Genomic DNA, 18,023 nt, shown 5'->3' with positions numbered 1-18,023 from the left:
CTAGAGTTGAAGCTGGCCAAGTCTGTGGGAGCAAATTTGCCGACGACACCAAACTTGGAGGTGTTGTAGACTCGGCTGAGGGTGGAAAGGCCTTGCAGAGAGATCTGGACAGGTTGGAGAGCTGGGCGATCACCAACCGCATGAAGTTTAAGAACAGCAAGTGCCGGGTCCTGCACGAGACGCTGGAGAGCAGCCCCGCAGAGAGGGATCTGGGGGTCGTGGTTGACAGCAAGTTGAATATGAGCCAGCGGTGTGCCCTGGCAGCCAGGAGGGCCAACCGTATCCTGGGGTACATCAAGCACGGCATCGCTGGTCGGTCGAGGGAAGTGATTGTCCCGCTCTACTCTGCGCTGGTGCGGCCTCACCTCGAGCGCTGCGTGCAGTTCTGGGCACCACAGTACAAAAGGGATGTAAAACTGTTGGGGAGTGTCCAGAGGAGGGCGACAAAGATGGTGAAGGGCCTAGAGGGGAAGACGTGTGAGGAGCGGCTGAGGTCGCTTGGCCTGTTCAGCCTGGAGAAGAGGAGGCTGAGGGGAGACCTCATCGCGGCCTACAGCTTCCTCGCGAGGGGGAGCGGAGGGGCAGGCGCCGACCTGTTCTCCTTAGTCACCAGTGATAGGACCCGTGGGAATCCCCTCGTGCCGCAGGGGGCTCCTGCGGGAAGCGCCCGCCCCACCTACCTCTCCGCCCGCTGCGCGGCCCCGCGGGGCGCGGGGTCCCCGTCCCAGCACCCGTGGGTGCGGGAGCCGTGGGGAGCAGGCCTGGGGCTTCCCCACCAGCCCCAGGCACCAGCAGCGGCGTTTCTCGTGGGGGGCGTTGATTTTTGAGTTCAATCTCGATTTCCTCCTCATTTGAGGTTCCATCTCTTTATTCCCTCCCCGTTTGAGCTTCATTCTCTGTATTTACTCCTCGTTTGAGGTTCAACCCCATGATTTAATCCTCATTTTAGCTTCAATCTCTTAATTAATACCACATTTGAAGTTCAACCCCATTATTTACTCCTCGTTTGAGGTTCAATCTCTTTATTAACACCACATTTGAGGTCCAATCCCGTTATTCAGTCCTCCTTCGAGCTCCAGTCTTGTTATCTCCCCCTCGTTTGAGGTTCAATCCTGCTCCTTCCTCCCCCTTGTCGTGGTGGCCGGGGCAGCCGCAGCCTCCCGGGGCTGCACGGTGCCGCCACCGAGGCCTTGGGGCCCAGCCCCGTGGGTCACGGCGCTGCCCTCACTGGGGTGGCGAAGCGGAGCTGGGTGTACGTCAGCTCTCCCTGCGGGCACCAACGCCATCAGAGCGACCCCAGCCCCACAACCCCTGTGGGGCTATGGCCATCCCCTGGTGCCCGACGCTGCCCCTGCCCGGCCCCGCTATTGCCACCACCCAGTGTGGGGACACCTGGGGACCGCACGGCCTCACCTGCTGGTGCTGGGGTTGCAGGAGGGTCCGGGGCTCTGGGCCGGAGTCCTGGCGGGGACAGAGATGTGTCTCCAGCATGGGGACAGAGGAGATTTGGGGATGGAGTTGGGGAAGTGGGGTGCAGGGCATCAGTGGACAGCAGGGGGCACGGGGGGCCGTCACCCCCCAGACCCTGCTCAGCTCCTTACCCATCCATGCACAGAGAAGGCAGCAGACTCCGAAGCTGAGGCCGAGCAGCAGCAGCGTCCTGGCTACAGCCATGGCCACGGCACTTGGTGTCATGCAGGCACCTGGGGGGGGTGGCTTGTCCCAGCCATCTTCTGACCCCCACTGTCCCCCCCACTGCCCTCTCCCATACCCCAACATCCCCCCATCGCCCCCCATTATCCCACCATCGCCTCACAACATCCCCCCGTTGCCCCCCAACATCCCCCCATCGCCCCCAACATGCCCCCATTCCCCTCACTGATCCCCCGGGCCACACCATCCCCACTGCCTCAGTTTCCCCACATGTGCCCCAGCTTCGAGGAGCTGCCGGGGAAGGGGGGGTCACCCCATCTGCCCTCTCCCCTGTTCACCCCGGTGCCCAGGCTCGTGCTCACCCTTGGCCCCGTGCAGCTCCACGCTCCTCCGGATGGGGGGACCGGAGGCATTGAAGCGCACCTCGCAGAGCCCCCCGGTGCTCCCAGCGATGCCCGCGGGGCTGATGAGCAGCTCTGTGCTGTCCCCCAACCCCAGCACCTCCTGGGCTCGGGTGCCCCCCGGCCAGGAGACGAGGACGGGGCCGCTGGCGTTGCCCACGGCACAGACCAGGCTGGGGGGGTCTGAAGGGGAGCCGTGGGGCGCCAGCACCCGCACCCAGCTCTGGGCCCTCCAGCTGTCTGCACAAACGAGAGCAGGGGCTTGGTGGGCTCCGATGTGGGCAGAGACCCCGCGTCCCCCTGGGGACCCCGGCACAGGGACACGAGGGGCATGGGGGTTGGGGGTCCCTGCAATGGGGAGAAATGGGGGTCCCATCCAACATAGGGACATGGGTGCGGACTGTGCGATGGGGGGACTTGGGGGGGTCGCATCCAATGGACAGTACGGGAGGGGACCATCCACTGGGAGTCACGGGGGATCCCCATCCAACACGGGGGGGCTCGGGGGTACATGTGGGGGTCCCCCCACCACCCCCAGCCCAGCCGGCCCCCTACCTCCCACGATCAGCGCGGTGCCATTGCTGAACTTCAGACTGTAGCCGATGCTGTAGGCACAGAGGTAGACGCCGGTGTGGTCGGGGCGGGCGGCAGCGATGTGCAGCACGGCGCGTTGCCTCGTGTACTCACAGGAAAATCCCTCCTGAGCCTCCTGGATGCAGCTGAGGATCAGCCGGGGCCGTTCCCCACGGCCTTGCCGGTACCAGAGCACGTTGCCTCTGCCATCGAGCTCCTTGTCCGGAATGCAGCCGATCTCCACCGTGGCCCTGGGCTCCACGAAGAGGACGGGCTGGGGCTGCTGCAGCACCAGCGGCGCTGCCGGCACTGCAGGGACCGACCGGGGGCTCATTCACCGCCTGTCCCCCAAGCCCAGCCCGTGCTCCCACCACCCAGGGGGTACTCAGAAAGCGAGAGGACCCCCTCTCCCCAGCCCCTGCCCCGATGCTCACCCAGCCAGAGCAGCAGCAGCCCCGTGGCCAGCAGCGCCTTCGCGCAGGAGAAACCCAGGGGTGCCATCGTCGTGCTCGTCCCAGCCCTTCTGCAGGGCGGCCGAGTGCACCGGGACCTGAGGCTGCCCGAAGCGCGAGGCCCCGGCAGTGAAGCCCCCCAGCCGTGTGGACACGGTGTCCCCACGAAGGACGCGGTGTCCCCACGAGGGATGCGTCCTCCCCACGCGCCGCTGCCGGCAGCTGTGGGGCGCATCGCCGGGTGCAGAGCTCATGTCAGCTTGCTGGCACGGACCCACATCCGGTAGGAAAATTTGGGTTTTAACCATTTTTGTGATGCTCAGGGCCGGAGGCGGCCCCTCAAAGGCCCCGCGACGCCCTCTGATGCCCACCCCCAAATACTCGACACGAAGGAAGAAGCCAGCCCCAGCGCTGGGCACTACAAACCACAGCGCACCGTGCCGCCGCTCGTGCTTTGGGGAAACTGCAGCGCAGAGGCTGGAGAGCTGCCTCGGGGCGGGGGTGGCTGCACCCCCAGCCCCGGCCCCCGCAGCCATCCTCACGTCAGCCAAAGTGACCTTAACGGTGACGTTCAAAGGGCCGGGGACTGAAGGCGAGAGGCAATTTTGGTCCCCATCCCCCTGCCCTGCTTTCCTGTTGTGGTTCGGCAAACGTGGCTCTTTGCTAAACTGGCGCCGAACTTTGGCGACAAAAACCTTCAAACCCAACGGTTTGCTGGCAGCGGAGCGGGGGGGCAGGGGTTCTGTGCGAATAAACAGCAGAGAAGTGACAAAATCAACAAGGCGAGGCTGACCGCAGCGCTCCTCGGCTCAGGCAGCTCCGCACCCAGCCTCCAGCTGCTGCAACGAGGCCGAGCCTCCGCGAGCCGCCTTTGCCCCGCCAGTGCCCGCCGGCTCCCCGGGGCCCTGCCCAGCCCAGAGGCACCTCGCCGCCCGCCCCGGTGCTCGTCGTGCTCCTCTCCAGAGCAGAACTGTGCCCGCACGCATCCCCGTCCACGTGGCGCGGCCTCGTGAGGTTTGCTCCAGCCTGAAGGCCACGAGCGGCCGCGGTGCCGAGCTGCGAGAGAGGAAGAACCAGGGGACGATGCCCGGGGCTCCTCGGGGCGATGCGCAGGCAGACAAAGCGCAGCAGGACCCCCCCGGTGCAATTAGGAGCTGCAATTAAATTCCATTCCGCGAGCAGGAGCGGGGCGCGCGGCCCATCGAGCACTTGCGGCGGGGGCGAAGGAGGCCGGGGCTGCGCCCGCCGCCCCGTTTCGCTTTCTAAGCTCCGTCCCCGTGCCAGGCATCGCCTCCCTCTCTGCCTCTGCGACCCCAGGTGACAGCCAGGCTCCAGGACGTCCTCATCCCGCTGGCTGCTGGACCCGGCCGTCGGCTTCGCCCTTCGCTGAACCCGAGCAAAACCTTCGCCTTCCCCGCAGGACGCCGCAGAGCTGCGCCTCGCGCCGCGGCACGCGGAGCCTGGGAGCCGGCCCCTGCACGGCCAGGGCAGGGCTCGGGGCTCGGGGCTGCTGTGAGACCTGAGCCCTCGTCCCACGCCCAGCAAAAATCTCCCTTCTGCCCGCTCAAAGCTTTTTGCAGGACCCGAGAGGTGACCGAGGAGCGTGGCCAGCCCCAGCCGGAGATGTGCAGCCTGCCCAGGGTTATCCTGCTCCTCCTGACAGGTACGTCCCGCTCCACGAATGCTCCAGCCTTGCTTTCTGCTACGCTAAACCCGCTTGGGATCGTCCGAAGCTGGTGTTAACACCAGCCTGAGCCGGCGGGCAGAGGGAGGGGAGGCAGCCGCGGGGCTTACGCGCATCAGAGGTTTGCTGAACGAGTTTCCCTGAAGCATTTTCAACGCGATCTCTTCTAAAGCCTGAGCGCGGCGGCTGTGCAAAACCCACCCCGGGGTGCTGCTGCCTCTCCGAGAGGCAGGACTTGCCTCCCGAATGCCGAAGCACAGCGGGCTTCTCACACGCCGTGCCAGGCGCTGCTCCAGCCCTGACTTTTTTCGCCTGCAAACCTCGTTTGCCGTGGAGGAAGCACAGACGATCCCATCTGCACCCGAGCGCGCGGGGCCCCGGCGCTGCTGGCTGCCCTCCCCTGTGTTTTGTGTTGTGCATTTTGTGGGGGTGATGCTCTGCCTCGGGGCTGAGGAAGGCGGATCGCTGTGGCATGCCAATTTCGCACTAAACCCCCCCAACCCCGCTGGTTTGGAGCCAGAAGCCGACAGCCCGATGAGCAAGGGTGACCCCGTGGCACCGGCTGCTGCACTCAGACCCGCTCCTCCCGTGCAGGAGCCGCCTCTGCGGAGGAGCCGCGGATCCAGCAGAGCCCAGTGCAGCTCTGGCTGCCCCCCGGGGCGACGGCGGAGCTGAGCTGCAACATCTCGGGCAGCCCATGGGGCGCCAATTGGTACAGGGAGAAGCCGGACGGCAGCTTGGAATGGATTTACCAGAGCACAGAGTCCTCGAAACCAAAGGGGAGATACTCAGGGACGGTGAGAGCATGGGATTTTTTCTCCTTTAATATCAGCGATGTGCAGCGTGAGGACTCTGGCTCTTATTACTGCACCTCCTCCGTGTTGCACTCCCACTTCGGGGACGGGACCAGGCTCCTCGTCACAGGTGAGCGCGGCAGCGTGCGGCGGTGCTGGGGACATCCCTGGGGACATCCCTGGGGACACCGGGTTTTCCCACCCGCTTTTAGATGCCACCGAGCCCAAGCTCTCCATCCTGGTGCCCGTGGACGCGGAGGAGCCCTCGGACGTTGTCCCCCTGCTGTGCCACCTCCACGACCTCCCCAGGGGCTGGGACACCGTCCGCTGGCACCACGGCAGGGACACCCCGGTGACGGCTGAGGCCGTGGACGAGCGCGGGGTCCTCGGCGCCTGGAGCCTCACCTGGGTCTCGGCCGAGCGCTGGGACGGGGCCGCGGCGTGCACGGCCACGGAGCGCGGCACGGGCAGGAACGTCAGCGGGGCTGTCAGCGGGACCGTCGGCACGGGTCAGCTCGAGCAGCAGCCCCCTTGGGACCGCGGGCTTTGCTCTGTGCTTGGTCTGTGCTTGCAGGGACTATAAGCCCCGAACGCCCCCGTCCCATTGCTTCTGCTGCTGCAGTCTGTAGAAAAACACAGCAGAGGACGCGGGGAGGTTCCTGGGTCCACCGTCCTGCTCCACAGCAGGACTCGGCCTCTCTCAGCCCATCGCAGCCCGGTTCTTCCAGCCTTTCCTCACAAGGAAGATCTGGAAATCCCTTTTCCCCGTCTCTCTGGGCTCCCCATGCGCTGAAACGCTCCAAACGATGCCCTGGCCACATCGCCCCGCGGTGCAGCCGCTTCTCTCCTCCTCCCTTCCCCCGGCCGCCCCGCTGCTGCGCTCGGGCGCTCGACCAAAGCCCGGTCCCAGCTCTGTGAACCGTTTCCAACGTCTCCTTCTCCTCCCCTCCCTCCCTGCAGCAGGATGCTTCCTGTGGCTGCTGGCGTTCGTGCCGCCCGGCGCTGCCGTCCTCGGGTTGATCCGGTGGGCATCCCGGCTCCGCCGAAGGCCGGCCCGCGCGGTGCTGAGACGGGGCCCGGAGGTGAGCTGCTTCCCCAGCCCCCGGCACGAGGCGCCGTGAGGTGGTTCTGCGCCTCGCGGGCTGGCCTCGGCTCTCAGCAAGGCAGGAGGAAGGAGCTCAAAAGCAGCCCGGCTGGGGGCTTTGGCGCGGGCAAAGCATCCCCTGCAGGTGCAGGTGCAGCGCTGCCCCAGCGCCTTTTGCTCCGCACCCCGTCCGGCCCCGCTCTGCCTTCGCTCACGTTACGGAAGCGCTTGGGAGCAGCTGCTCCAGGGTGCACGAGTGCAAGTGCGAGCAGGGCACGGGGCACGCGCTCGTTTCTCCCCAGCCATAGCCGGGAAGGGCTCCCCGGTGCGGGGCGAGGGTTTAACCACGCGCCTTCTGCTTTCTGTTGCAGACCGAGTGCGAGTACGCGGCGGTGGGGCGCTGAGAAGCCCTTTCCCCGCGCCCGCTCTGCCAGAACCCGCTCACGCCTGCGGTCTCCAAAGCAGCTAAAAAAAGAGAGGAAAGGGAAAGTTGTGGGATCCTGCGCTCTGCGGCGATGGGGACTGGGCGGGCACGGCCCCAGCGCGTGGCGAGATCCCCGCAGGTCTTTCCTAGCCTGCTGGGCAGTGCTTTTAGCGGACAGTTTGGGTTCCTCTTCTACAATCTTTCAAGCCAAACGCCAGGCGGACGGGGCGAGCTGGTGCTGCGGGAGCTGTGTCCGGCTGTGGTGGGGGCAGCCAGGGCACCTCAAGCAGCCCCAAACCCCTTTTGCCCCCTTCCACGCCCCCAGGAGCAGGTCCGGGTGGGCATTGTGCCGTTTTCCTGCTGGATTTACCTGCTTGGCTTCATGGCAGAGGGGGAGGAGGAATGCTGAGAGCGCTGCGGGAAGCTCGATAGCCATGAGAAAGCGCATGCAAATAATAAAACTCATGATTTCTTGGTAAGCAAGCGAGGTCTCGGCTTCATTGGGATTGCTCTTTGCGCTACCCTGTGTGACAGCCACGGGGAGCTGCTGTTAAACAGGGCAAAAAAAAAGTCCCTTTACACTTAGAGCCTTAAGCAAAGCCCAGTTTCAGCACCTCCTCTCCGCATTCCGCTCACCGTGCCGTGACGCGCTGAAGGGCGACCCTGCAACGCGCGGCCGCTCCGAGGATGCTCCCCGTGCTCTCGGCACCTTCCCTGCCCAGAGCCACGAGCACGACCCCATGCTGGGGCAGCCATCCAGGCTCACCCGGCGTTAGGGTTTGCCGCAACCTCCCCTTCCCCTCCACGCGCTGTGCCGCGCGTTGCCGCTCCCGCGGCCGGGACACGAAGCCCCAAGGGGAAGCCACTGAGCGACGGGGCCAAAACTCGCGGTGCCCCCGCGGGCAGCGCTGGCCCCTCGGCGTCATCCAGACGCACGCGGCTGGAGGAGCATCTCCATGGGGAGGGGAAGGGAAGCGAGCCGCATTCCAGCCTGGGAGCCAGCTCGCTGCTCTGTGTTTAATTAGGAAGGGACAGCCGCCTGCCAACCAAACAGCTTGGAGCTGTCTTCCTGGGGCCCCCCACCCAGCCTCAGTGGTGTGGGACAAAGGCCAGGGGTGGTCTCGGCGCCCGTCCCGGCCAAGGAGCAGCAGGGGGGCGGCGTGGGGCTGGAGACCCCCCTCGTTTTCACCCGAGCGGCCGCGCAAAGCTGGCTGAGAGCCCCCCAAGAGGACGGTGCCCGGGGTGCAGCAAACACCGGCGTGGACGGGGAAAACCATGGATGCGCCTTGTGCGCTTTTTGGGAATCACCGTTCACAGCGGCCTTTTTTCCATCTCAGCGCCTCCCTCCCAGCGCCGCGCACGCCTTGCTTTGCCGAGAGCGGCCCAAGCAAGCGCTGTTCACAAACCAGCTGGGAAGGGCAGGAAAGCTTTATTTAGAGCAGAACGCCGCGCAGGAGGAACAGCTCCTTCGCTTGGCAGAAATCCCCTCACGCCGCAGGGGGCTCCTACGGGAAGCACCCGCCCCACCTACCTCTCCGCCCGCTGCGCGGCACCGCGGGGCGCGGGGTCCCCGTCCCAGCACCCATGGGTGCGGGTGCCGTGGGAAGCAGGCCTGGGGCTTCCCTCCCACTCCCATCGCTGGGCAGTTTCATCCATCTTCTTGTCTTCTGCATCAGAAGCACCAAACAATGTCCTCCGGCTGCTTCCGCAGGAATCCTGCTAATGTCATCTGCTCGGGCGCGAGGCATTGTTAGCAGCGCAGTCTTATTTACCAGCTGCATTTTTTTAATTTCCCTTCGAGTCTTGCTTCCTCCTATGAAAGCTGGGAAATGACGCCATGCATCCTAAAGCAGAGGACCCCAGTGATTCCCTTTGCACCTTCCCGGGCTGTCTGGGGCACCAAACCCCCACCGCGATCCAGCCCCGGCCGCGCCGTGCCGCCAGCACCCTCGGTGCCGCGAGGGGCCAGAGCCGTCGGTGTGAGCTCCGTGGTTCCTTGCACAAAAGCCACATTTTTTTGGCTCCCGCCCCGCACTTTCCCATGTGAAAGGCAGCGCTCCCACCGCTGGCTGCAGAGCTCCCACGTGCAGGGCCGCTCTCGGTCCCTCGCCGCGCGACCTCGGAGAGCTTGGTTTTGGCACGTGGGCTTTAATAAGGAAAAAGACAGAGAAACACAGAGCTCACGCAAAATAGGAGCGAGATTTTGAAATAGGAGCATGGGAGCAGAGATGGGAAAGGCGTTGCTTCTGGCCACTTTTCTTGGCCACTCTCTGGGTGATGTTTTAGTTCTGTGTTGCAAGATGTTAAAAGGGAGCAGGAACAAACCTAAAGGCGCGTGCCAGCCCCCGAGCAGATCGCACCCCGCAGCAGCACCGCCACAGCCCCTTTCCCATTTCCCCATTTCAGCCCCAAAGGAACGACGCTTGCACCACAACTATTTGCCTGCCAAGAAGTTTGTCATCCCAGCCCCATCAGCTCCCCCTCTAAAAGACAGGATAATCCTTCTAAACCTGCCTCGCCCCTCCCTCCCCACCAGCCCCAAAACCCCGGCGTTCGGACTCTTTTACGGCTCTCCCTCTCCCACGCTGCTCGAGCCGTTCCCACCCGAGCCCCGCAGGAATTCGCCGCATCGCTCCCAGCGAGCTCAGATTTCTGCTTGGGTTGAGATTTTGGTTTTGATGTTATTTCTGTGGGTCGAGGGGACGCTTTGGAGATACTCGCTTCCTGCCTGCTCGGTTGCTTAGCATTCCTCCACGCTTAACCCTTTGTCAAGCTCTCCAGATCGCTGGGAAGAGCCCCTTCGGCAGAGCACATGCAACGATGGGTGGCTGCGAAACGTTTCCAGGCTCTGTTTGATGCTTTTTCTGTCGAAAAAGGACCCGCTTTGGCTAATTCCTCGGTGTAAAACTGACAGCGAGAGCAGGGGGAGGGGAAAACCGTCCCATGCTGCTGCTCCCACGGTGCCCGCGCCTATCACCCAGAGCTCGCCCCCGCCTGCACCCCGGTCCCTTGGAGCAGGGCTGGTGTGGCCGTCGGCCATCAGCCTCCCTTGCCTCGCTCCCGTTCTCCCAGCCCCAAAACGAGGCCGGGGAAAACCCCGTCCGGTGAGGGGAGGATGGAGGCAGCGGGAACACGGGGCTGGGAAGCGGTGCCGGGGGCGCTGGGGGTGGCCAAAGCCACCAAAGCTCCGTGCCGCCGTGCCCATCGCACCGGTTTTGATGCTGGGAGAAGAACCCACAGTGGCGAGGCGTGTTTTTTCCCCCAAAAAAAACCTGCGAGGCGTGGTTTTTCCCCCCAAAAAAACATCAATAGGGATTGGAGCGGCCTGCAGCAAGCTGCGTGCCCCAGCAGCTCGCGTGCCCCTAAGCTGCCTCCTGCTGCCGCCGCTCTCACGCCCGGCTTTGAGCCCTCCTGCGCCAGCCCCGGCTTCTTCCCCCAGAGAGCAGAGCGGCGACGTTTCGTTTTCCTCCTGGTTTCTCTCCAAGAAATGTTCTCCCAGTTTGTTTTTATTTTTTGAGAGTAAAGAAGGAGCAGATAGCAGCGTGTACCAGGGCACCACACCCTGCGGATGCAGCACCGGAGTGCAAAGCACGGTGAACAGAGAAAGGGGGCCCAAGGCACATCGCAGCGGGGCACTTCTGCATGCTACGGGATAAAATCCACCCGCGACCATTCACAGTTCTCCTTACTGCCTGAGAACAGGAGGCACTTGGAGGTGAAATGAGAGCCAGGCAAAAAAAAAAATCCCCTAAACTTTTAAGGGAAGTCAGGAGCCGCATTTAGCAGCCTTGGCTCCCAGCCAGCGTTTCTGCCTCTGCCCCTCGGCTGCAGATTTATCTGCCGAAAGCATTCGCTGTGCTTGCACAGCCCTCGCGCGCTGCTCAGCTGCTGCAGCCCTACCGGAGCCACCTGCCCCGCGATCGCACCTGGGCAAAGGGGAAACTCTTTGCCAAGGGAAACCTTCGACCGCTGCCGCTCCGGGAGAGGCCACGCGCCCCCCTGGCCCAGCCACCCCATCGCATCCAACTGGGCGCGTTTCGGAGGAGCGTGCCGTGCCTTCTCCCCAGCGCGGGGGCCACTCGGCCCGGCCCCCAGCAGTGTCATTTCCTGCCTCCTGGCCGTGCCGCTGGGACGTCTCGAGAAATTGCTGAGCAGCAGCACCGGGCAGCATCAGCAGACGGCACCGCGACGCGGGACGATGAATTTTTTGTTCGTGGCGGTCTTGGCTCTTCCTTTTCTGCTGGGTAAATGCGCTGTTCCTTCTCTTTTACTGCCTTGCAACTTGGGAGCTCGAGCAGCTCGGACCGTGCACGTTCCCGGGATGCTGCGGGATGGCTGGCTGCAGTCGGGCAGAAGGGGCTGGGGGCGTTTGCTTGGCGGTGGAGGTGTCGGGAGCAGAACCGAGCCAGGGAAAGCTCGGTGCGCACATCCTGAGAGTCACAGCAGAGCTGGTGCTTGCAGGAGGCAGTTTGACAATCCGTAATGTTTTCCACATTGCGTTCAAACGAGCTCGCGGCACGCAGCTGTGACCTATTAAGGGAGATGGACGCAGGCAAGGGAACAAACAGGACTTCCCGAGTCCTCAGGTGGGTGGTCACGAGCCGGAGGGCACCAGGCGAGCCAAGCTGGGTAGCAGCAGTGCCCAGAGCAAACCTGTGGCTGGAAACTGGTTTGGGCTGCAGGGAGCCCTTCTGCTGAGCAAAGGGATGGAGCCACGCATCCTGCACCGTGCAAGGGGTTAAATGCAGCCGGGGCTTCCCAGATGGAAGCTCTTTGCTCCCGCCCGGCGACGCAGCTCCCTTTTTATCCCAAGCACAAATAGGAGCCTGCACGGAAAGCTTTCTCGGAAAGCCCAGCGCAGGGAGAAGGTGGCTGGGAGCTGACGTGAGCGCAGCCGGAAAGGAACGGAGCGCTCCCGACGGGTCCGAGCCTCCCAAAGGGAGGTCCCAGGCGCCCACCCGGCGCTGCCTCCCCGTGCACCTCAAGGCTGGGTCAAAGCACGTCGTGGTGCTGGGAACTGGGCTCCGGGCTGGGGGCACAGCCCGGGGATGCTTGGGGCACGCGAGGACACGGGGCGGGGTGTGGAGAGGGGCACCCGCGGGTGCCACCCACCAGCACATGAGGAATAAGGGAGTCGGGTCGTAACGGTCCCCGAGCGTGAAAGGAGAAAAGTGCACATGTGGAAAAGGGAAATGAGCAGGGCTCGGCATGAGCTGGACCGAGTTGTGTGATGCACGAACCTATTTATAGTGGCTCGCCCGAGGAAACGCAGCTCCGTGCCGGGGATGGGCCCCAGGACGCGGGGACACCCAGGACACGGGGACGCAGCCCAATGCCTGTGGCCCCATTGCCCCCGATCCCTCTCCTGGCAAACCTGCGGAGGGAAAACCCAAGCGTGGGGCGAGCTCCGGTCCGGTCTGTAACATGAGAGCTTTTGCTCTGAAGTCCCTGATTTAATTAGGGGCCAGATTGCGAATCCGTGACTCCCACGAGGGAGCAAGCTTTGCGCAAAGCGCCCATAAATCAGCAAAGCTGTTCCTGCGAAATCATGTCCCGCTGGCACGGGGAGCGAGCCGGCTCCGTGCAAGTCTGCTAACGCTGGTGGGGTACGAACCGCTCCTTTCTTGTTTTTGTTTTTGTTTTTTTTTATTGTTTATTTATTTTTTTTTAGGGTATGCTGAAGTGGGAGAAGAAGAGGAAATAACACAGTTTTTATATGACTACGCATCTCGTTTCGGTAAGAAATTCTCGCTTTTTGATAATTTTGACACAAACCACACGGCAAGGGCAGGGTAACCCAGTGCTGAGGCTCTGCAGGAACAGGAGCAGTGGCAGGGGGCCAGGGGTCCGGATGCCCCCAGGGGCTGCAGGCGGTGCTGGAGGAGCTGCTGCTCCTTCGGCTCCTAAAGGGCGGCCCCGGCACCGCCACGTCTCCAGGAGCAGCAGCCTCTGGAGACCCCTCGGAAGAAAACATTTTGTCCACATCCCCAGCCGCGGGTGCAAACGGGAACAAACCCATGGGAAACGGGCGCCCTCCCTCTGGAAGGGCCTAAATTAAGGGGTGCTGGGACAAGAGCTGCGTAAAACGTACAAGAGGATTAAAAGTAGAGCTCAAAGCCCTTTCTCTGGAGCTGCTCTGCCCCCAGTGGCGCTCGCTCACATCCCAGACCACGCTCTGCCAAGCTAAAAGCTCACCGAGGTGCACTAAGAGCAGAGACCCCGCCGGGGTGACGCAGCGTTGGCTTTCCTGCACCCGCCGCAGTGTGCCGGCACCACTGGTGCAAACTGGTGCGGCCCCGCGGCCCCTGGGGTCCAGCTCCCAGCCTACGCTGGGTGGCACCGACTCAGTGATCCGATGCTTTCGCTGCAGGTGATTACTTGTACGCAACCGTCGAGTACTACCCCGACAACGTCACGATACTTCCCACCATGTACATGTACGAGGTGAGTACCCGATGCATTTCTCTTCGTATTCCTAAAAAAAAATCGGCTCCTCCCGCACGCCTTACCAGCCAAGTTTAACGCCTGCTGCCCCAACAAGGGTTATTCGTGCTCCTGACCACCCACTCGAGCACCATCTCGCTTTGGATGTGCAAAACAGGGGGTTTCTCCCCAAATTTTGACTCTGCGACCTGGAGCCCTTTGCCTTGCACTGCTCCCGCAGGGAGGCTCCGGGGCACTTTGGTTTCTGCCCCACAGCCCACGCAGCGGGGACAGAGGGAGGGCAGAGGGGATCGGCGGAGCACGCTGGACCAGGCTGCTGCCAACTGATTTCTCTTCCTCGGCTTCCCAGGAGATTCTGGAGTCTACGGGATCGCCCCTCCAGTGCCACCTGCCCCTCGTCATCCTTCTCGGCCTCCTGGGTCTCCTGCTGTGACTCCCCAGGCTCGGCAGGTACGAGAGCCACGCAGCACCAGGGCACTCGGAGCATTTCGCTACTGCCGACCTCCCCAAGGCAGCAGCACCCGGCAGCGCCTCCCCGAAACAAGGAAACCTTCTGGGCAGCCAGCCCCGTGCCGGGGACAACCAGAGAAGCACAAATCGCCACTGGGACTGCCTGCAGAAATGCCAAAAAGCCACTTCAGTTTTTTTTTCCCGAAGCACCCAAGCCTCCTCTTTGGGCTCGCCGGCAGCCAGGTGCGTGCAGGATCCCCGTGCGGCCACCAGCCCGCCCCGAAACACAATGGGAGGACATGGGAATCGCTTCCTAGCCTCTTCCCCTCTCTGCAGACACGGCGACTCGGACGAAGAAAAGAATTTCGTCACCACGTTGGAAGTTACATCCTCCGAATGAAGCAGCCGCCTCTGTTTTTAGCACGGTGGTGACTCGACACCCACAGCTTTCAGCAGATGGATGATGCCATCCCGGGCCATAAAAGCTGTGCAAACACCGAAGAGCTTTGTAATGCCTAGGTTCTTTCCTATTTCCTATTATTCTGTTGTAAATATGAACTCCTGCCAATAAAGTGACTAACAATTGACTTTGTCTCCGCCGTACACGACCACACGAGATGGGCGCTGACTGCGACGAACACCCCCGGCGGGGCCGAGCCTGCCCTGCCCCATTTCTTCTCTCCCAGCCCCACGGGACCTTGGCAGCTGTGGGTTTTGCCACCTACCACATGAGGAAATGCTTTGGGACAGCTCCGTGCCATGAACCATCGCCGCGGGTAGAAGCCCCAGAACCTCAGAGATCATCGGGTCCGACCTACAAGCAGTGCCTAGAGAAGGTCGCCCAGCACCTCGCGTAGCCAAACCTTAAAATCCCGATGCTGGAGAATCCACCACAACCCTGGGGAGTTTTTTTTCCAGAGCTGCTCTGAACACAACGTCTTGCAGCCGTCGCTGGACACTTGCAGAAACCCCAGCGAGACGTGCAGTGCCGTAACTCGGACCAAAAAAAGCCCTTCCGACCAGTACAGCTCCCACCAGCTTCCCTACAAACCATGCCAAAAAGGTTTTTGCAAAAAGACCCATGCATGCAAAAAGTTCCCAGCCATCAGCCAAGGGAGCACCTTGACACTGGGCTGCACCGGTGCTGGGATAACAGCTCTGGAATTAGAGGGCAGGGAAGCCGAGCAGCTGGGATCCCTCTCTAGGGAAGGGGGCATCGAGAAAGCCATTAGGGCACAAGCCCTCAGTCTCTGGAGGTGGCTTCTGCCAGCATGAAGGAAAGGGATCTGCCTCGAGGGGTGTTGGGTGGCACCCAGGAGAGGGGCACCCAGCGCCCGAGGGCGTTAGCCGTGCTGGAGGTGATGTACGATGATCTGGACGATACAACAGCTACCCAAATATCGGGGCAAATCCCAGCGCACCGGGTCCAGCACACGGCGATGATGAACCAGAAAGACGGCGAGGCACCGGAGGTGGAAGGCGCTGGGCTGGTGAGGCAGGGGGTTGGGGGGGGGGGGCTTTGGGGCAGCCTCTGCGAGCCCCCAGGCAGGAGCAGGGGCGGTGCTGCAGTGTTACGGACCCGCCGAAAGAAGTGAAAATAAAATACATGCACAAAGCCCAGAGCACGCCAAGTTTACTAAGAAAAAAATATCACTAGATGCTTCTTGGCATCGGTGCATGATGCCAGGGCGCAGGAAAGCAGAGAAGCCTTCTCCAGAGGTACGAGAGCAAGCGAAGCCCGAGCACACAGGTCAGGAAGGGTAAACACGACCATTATCAGGGCTGGGAGTAACAGCTTTAAGCTGAAAGAGGGCAGGTTTGGGTCAGGTATTAGGAAGAAATCCTTCCCCAAGAGGGTGGCGAGGCCCTGGCGCAGGGCTGGGGGTGCCCCATTCCTGGGGGGGGCCAAGGTCGGGCTGGATGGGGCTGGGGGGCAGGAACCAGGCGGATTTTCAGCTCCCTTCCAAGCCATCATGCGAAGGAATCGACGTCTGAGGCAGAGCTGCCACCAGCCGGGACTCCCACAGGGCTCACACTGTGCAGCCGGAGGCGCCGGCTCCCTCCCGGCTCATGGCAAACGCACAAAGAAATGGCTGGAAAGGGCCCCGCCGCCTCCTGAAAGCCGAGGTTACTTGACAGAGTGTGCAGACGCCTCCTTTCCAACGCAGCGCCGCGCAGCTCCCCGCAAGTCGCAGGAAAACCCCGGGGTTTCCGTCACGGGAGCCGTGGCTCACGCAAGGCGCCGGCAGCGGGCGCGCACCGGGGCGCCTTCAGGCTTTGCAGCACTCATTTAATCCTTTCCCTTCAGAGTGCCTGCACGAATTTCTCCCCCTGTAGGAAAACCCAGAGCCCGTCCAGCCCCGTGGCTGCAGCAGGAGGTGAAGCTTCCCCCATTATTCACCCCCAAACCCCGCTTGTGCCCTGCTCAGCTCTGCCTCCCGGCCCCGGCGAGCCTTCATGCGCTAAGCAGCTTTAAGGCTAAAGAGGATTTCCCTCCGTTTTCGAAAACCGTTCACAATTATCTCTGCGCAGGAAGAAACCAGAAGGGCTCTCAAGGTCTCCGCTCCGTTTTCCAGCCGTACCAGCCTCCAGGAGGAGCGGGACGGGAGGAGCCGTGGCACAACGCGGGTGCAGCAGCAAAACCCCAAAGCAGGAGGATGGGGTGGCTTTGGGGCTCCTTGCCTCCACCTCCCGGCATCTGTGACCCTGCTTTTTGCACACCCCCAGCCCCAAAAAGGGGGGTTAGCGGCAGCTTGGCACCCCACGGGGGTTCACCCCCGCAAAAAAAAAAACCAGCTGTGCACCCCAAAATGTGCACACAGCTGCAAGAGGAGCTCGAAGCCGCCCTCTACAGGGCCAGTGAAGATGCACCAGGTTCAGGGCTTTGCAGAAAGCTGCTGACAGCCAGGATGGCATTTCTGGGAAGGCAGCGCTGCTTTGCGCCGTGGCAAGGGCTGAGCCCCATTTCCTGTGTTTATTATTTATTATTCATTAGTTATGAATGCACAGAACCGATGCTGACACCGCGATCCCAAAGTGTTTTCAGGAGGCAAAAGCGGGGCTGAGGCAAAAAGTGCAATTCTCCCTTCCTTCCCTTGCGAGGAATTTCCTTCCCTTGCACGCAGGGCACTCGTTTCCCACTGCCTTTTCCAGGGAAGGTCCCAAAACAGGTGAAATAAGCAAAAAGTACAACTCCGCAAGGCTAATAGACAGCTGGCATTAAATCCTGCCCCAGCTCCCTGACGAGCTTTTATTTCTGCACCAAGGGAATCGCGTCTTTTAAAGCACTTCAGTATCAGCTGTTGCAAAGAAAAGTCAATTTTCAGCAAAGCGGCGCTCGACCTTTTGCACCCCGAGTGCCACCGCAACGGATTGCCCTCTTCAGCAAAACTAGCCAGGGTTTTTGTTCCATAAGCGGGTGCGTTTGCATGCTTCTGACCCGCTAAATAAAAATACCTTCCGGACCAAATATGTTGAAGAATTGGCAAGACTTGCTCCTTTTGACCACATCTTTAACCCCTTCTCAGATAAATACAGGAACACACTGGCCAAGCTCTCAACAACCAGAGAAGAAAAAGCCTGCATTGCCTGAACCAGGAAATATTTTCTCCCCTCCCAGCACAGATTCCCATGGTTTTGCTCAGATGCTCAGCTGCCAAAGCTTCTCGGGCTCGAAGCTGAGGGAATCGACACAAAAATACCTGGAGCAGCTCTGCCGCCCCAGCGCTTCCAGCCCGACAAAGCTCTGGCTCCGCTGCTGGACATCAACACCTCCTGTGGCCTTAAAATATAGATTTTTTATTTTTTATAGTAGTAATGAAGTCTTCCAGATGTACAGACAGTATATCCACCTGCGTGTTCGTGCCTTGAAATTAAAGAATTACGCTGTCACACACCAGGTCACCGTCTGCTTGTGCATCTACCTTTCCCCAGCATATTTGCAAAGCTGCCGTTGTGCCAATTAACCCGAACGGATGTAAATTATCAGCAAGAGCAGCCTTGTCTCGGTCAGCAGGGGTTGTGGGCAGCACAGACCCAGGTTTGGCCAGACCCAGCGGCTTTGC

General features: G+C 61.9%; 2 protein-coding genes across 5 annotated transcripts; one reads left to right on the top strand and one right to left on the bottom strand.

Moving 5' to 3' along the window:
- Positions 1 to 1,962: 1,962 nt before the first annotated feature.
- LOC121060638 lies at positions 1,963 to 3,496 on the bottom strand. Its single transcript, XM_040538584.1, has 3 exons — positions 3,062 to 3,496; positions 2,610 to 2,936; positions 1,963 to 2,294 (listed from the first exon to the last, which is right to left on the bottom strand). Exons 1-3 carry the CDS (start codon positions 3,312 to 3,314, stop codon positions 1,963 to 1,965), a joined length of 912 nt encoding a protein of 303 aa, XP_040394518.1. The 5' UTR covers positions 3,315 to 3,496.
- An 82-nt stretch (positions 3,497 to 3,578) lies between these two features.
- LOC121060813 (immunoglobulin gamma-1 heavy chain-like) lies at positions 3,579 to 7,633 on the top strand. Of its 4 annotated transcripts, XM_040538939.1 has the most exons (5): positions 3,579 to 4,742; positions 5,358 to 5,687; positions 5,770 to 6,066; positions 6,518 to 6,639; positions 7,013 to 7,628. In XM_040538939.1, exons 1-5 carry the CDS (start codon positions 4,703 to 4,705, stop codon positions 7,043 to 7,045), a joined length of 822 nt encoding a protein of 273 aa, XP_040394873.1. In that variant the 5' UTR covers positions 3,579 to 4,702; the 3' UTR covers positions 7,046 to 7,628. The 4 variants fall into 4 exon arrangements, with proteins under 4 accessions (XP_040394873.1, XP_040394872.1, XP_040394871.1 ...); XM_040538938.1 differs by having other exon boundaries at positions 6,521 to 7,633; XM_040538937.1 differs by having other exon boundaries at positions 6,518 to 7,633.
- Positions 7,634 to 18,023: the final 10,390 nt, after the last annotated feature.

This window comes from Cygnus olor, chromosome 28, assembly GCF_009769625.2.
Source record: "Cygnus olor isolate bCygOlo1 chromosome 28, bCygOlo1.pri.v2, whole genome shotgun sequence".
NCBI lineage: Eukaryota > Metazoa > Chordata > Aves > Anseriformes > Anatidae > Cygnus > Cygnus olor.
The sequence above is the reverse complement of the archived record's forward strand: the minus strand, read 5'-3'. Positions and strand labels throughout refer to the sequence as shown.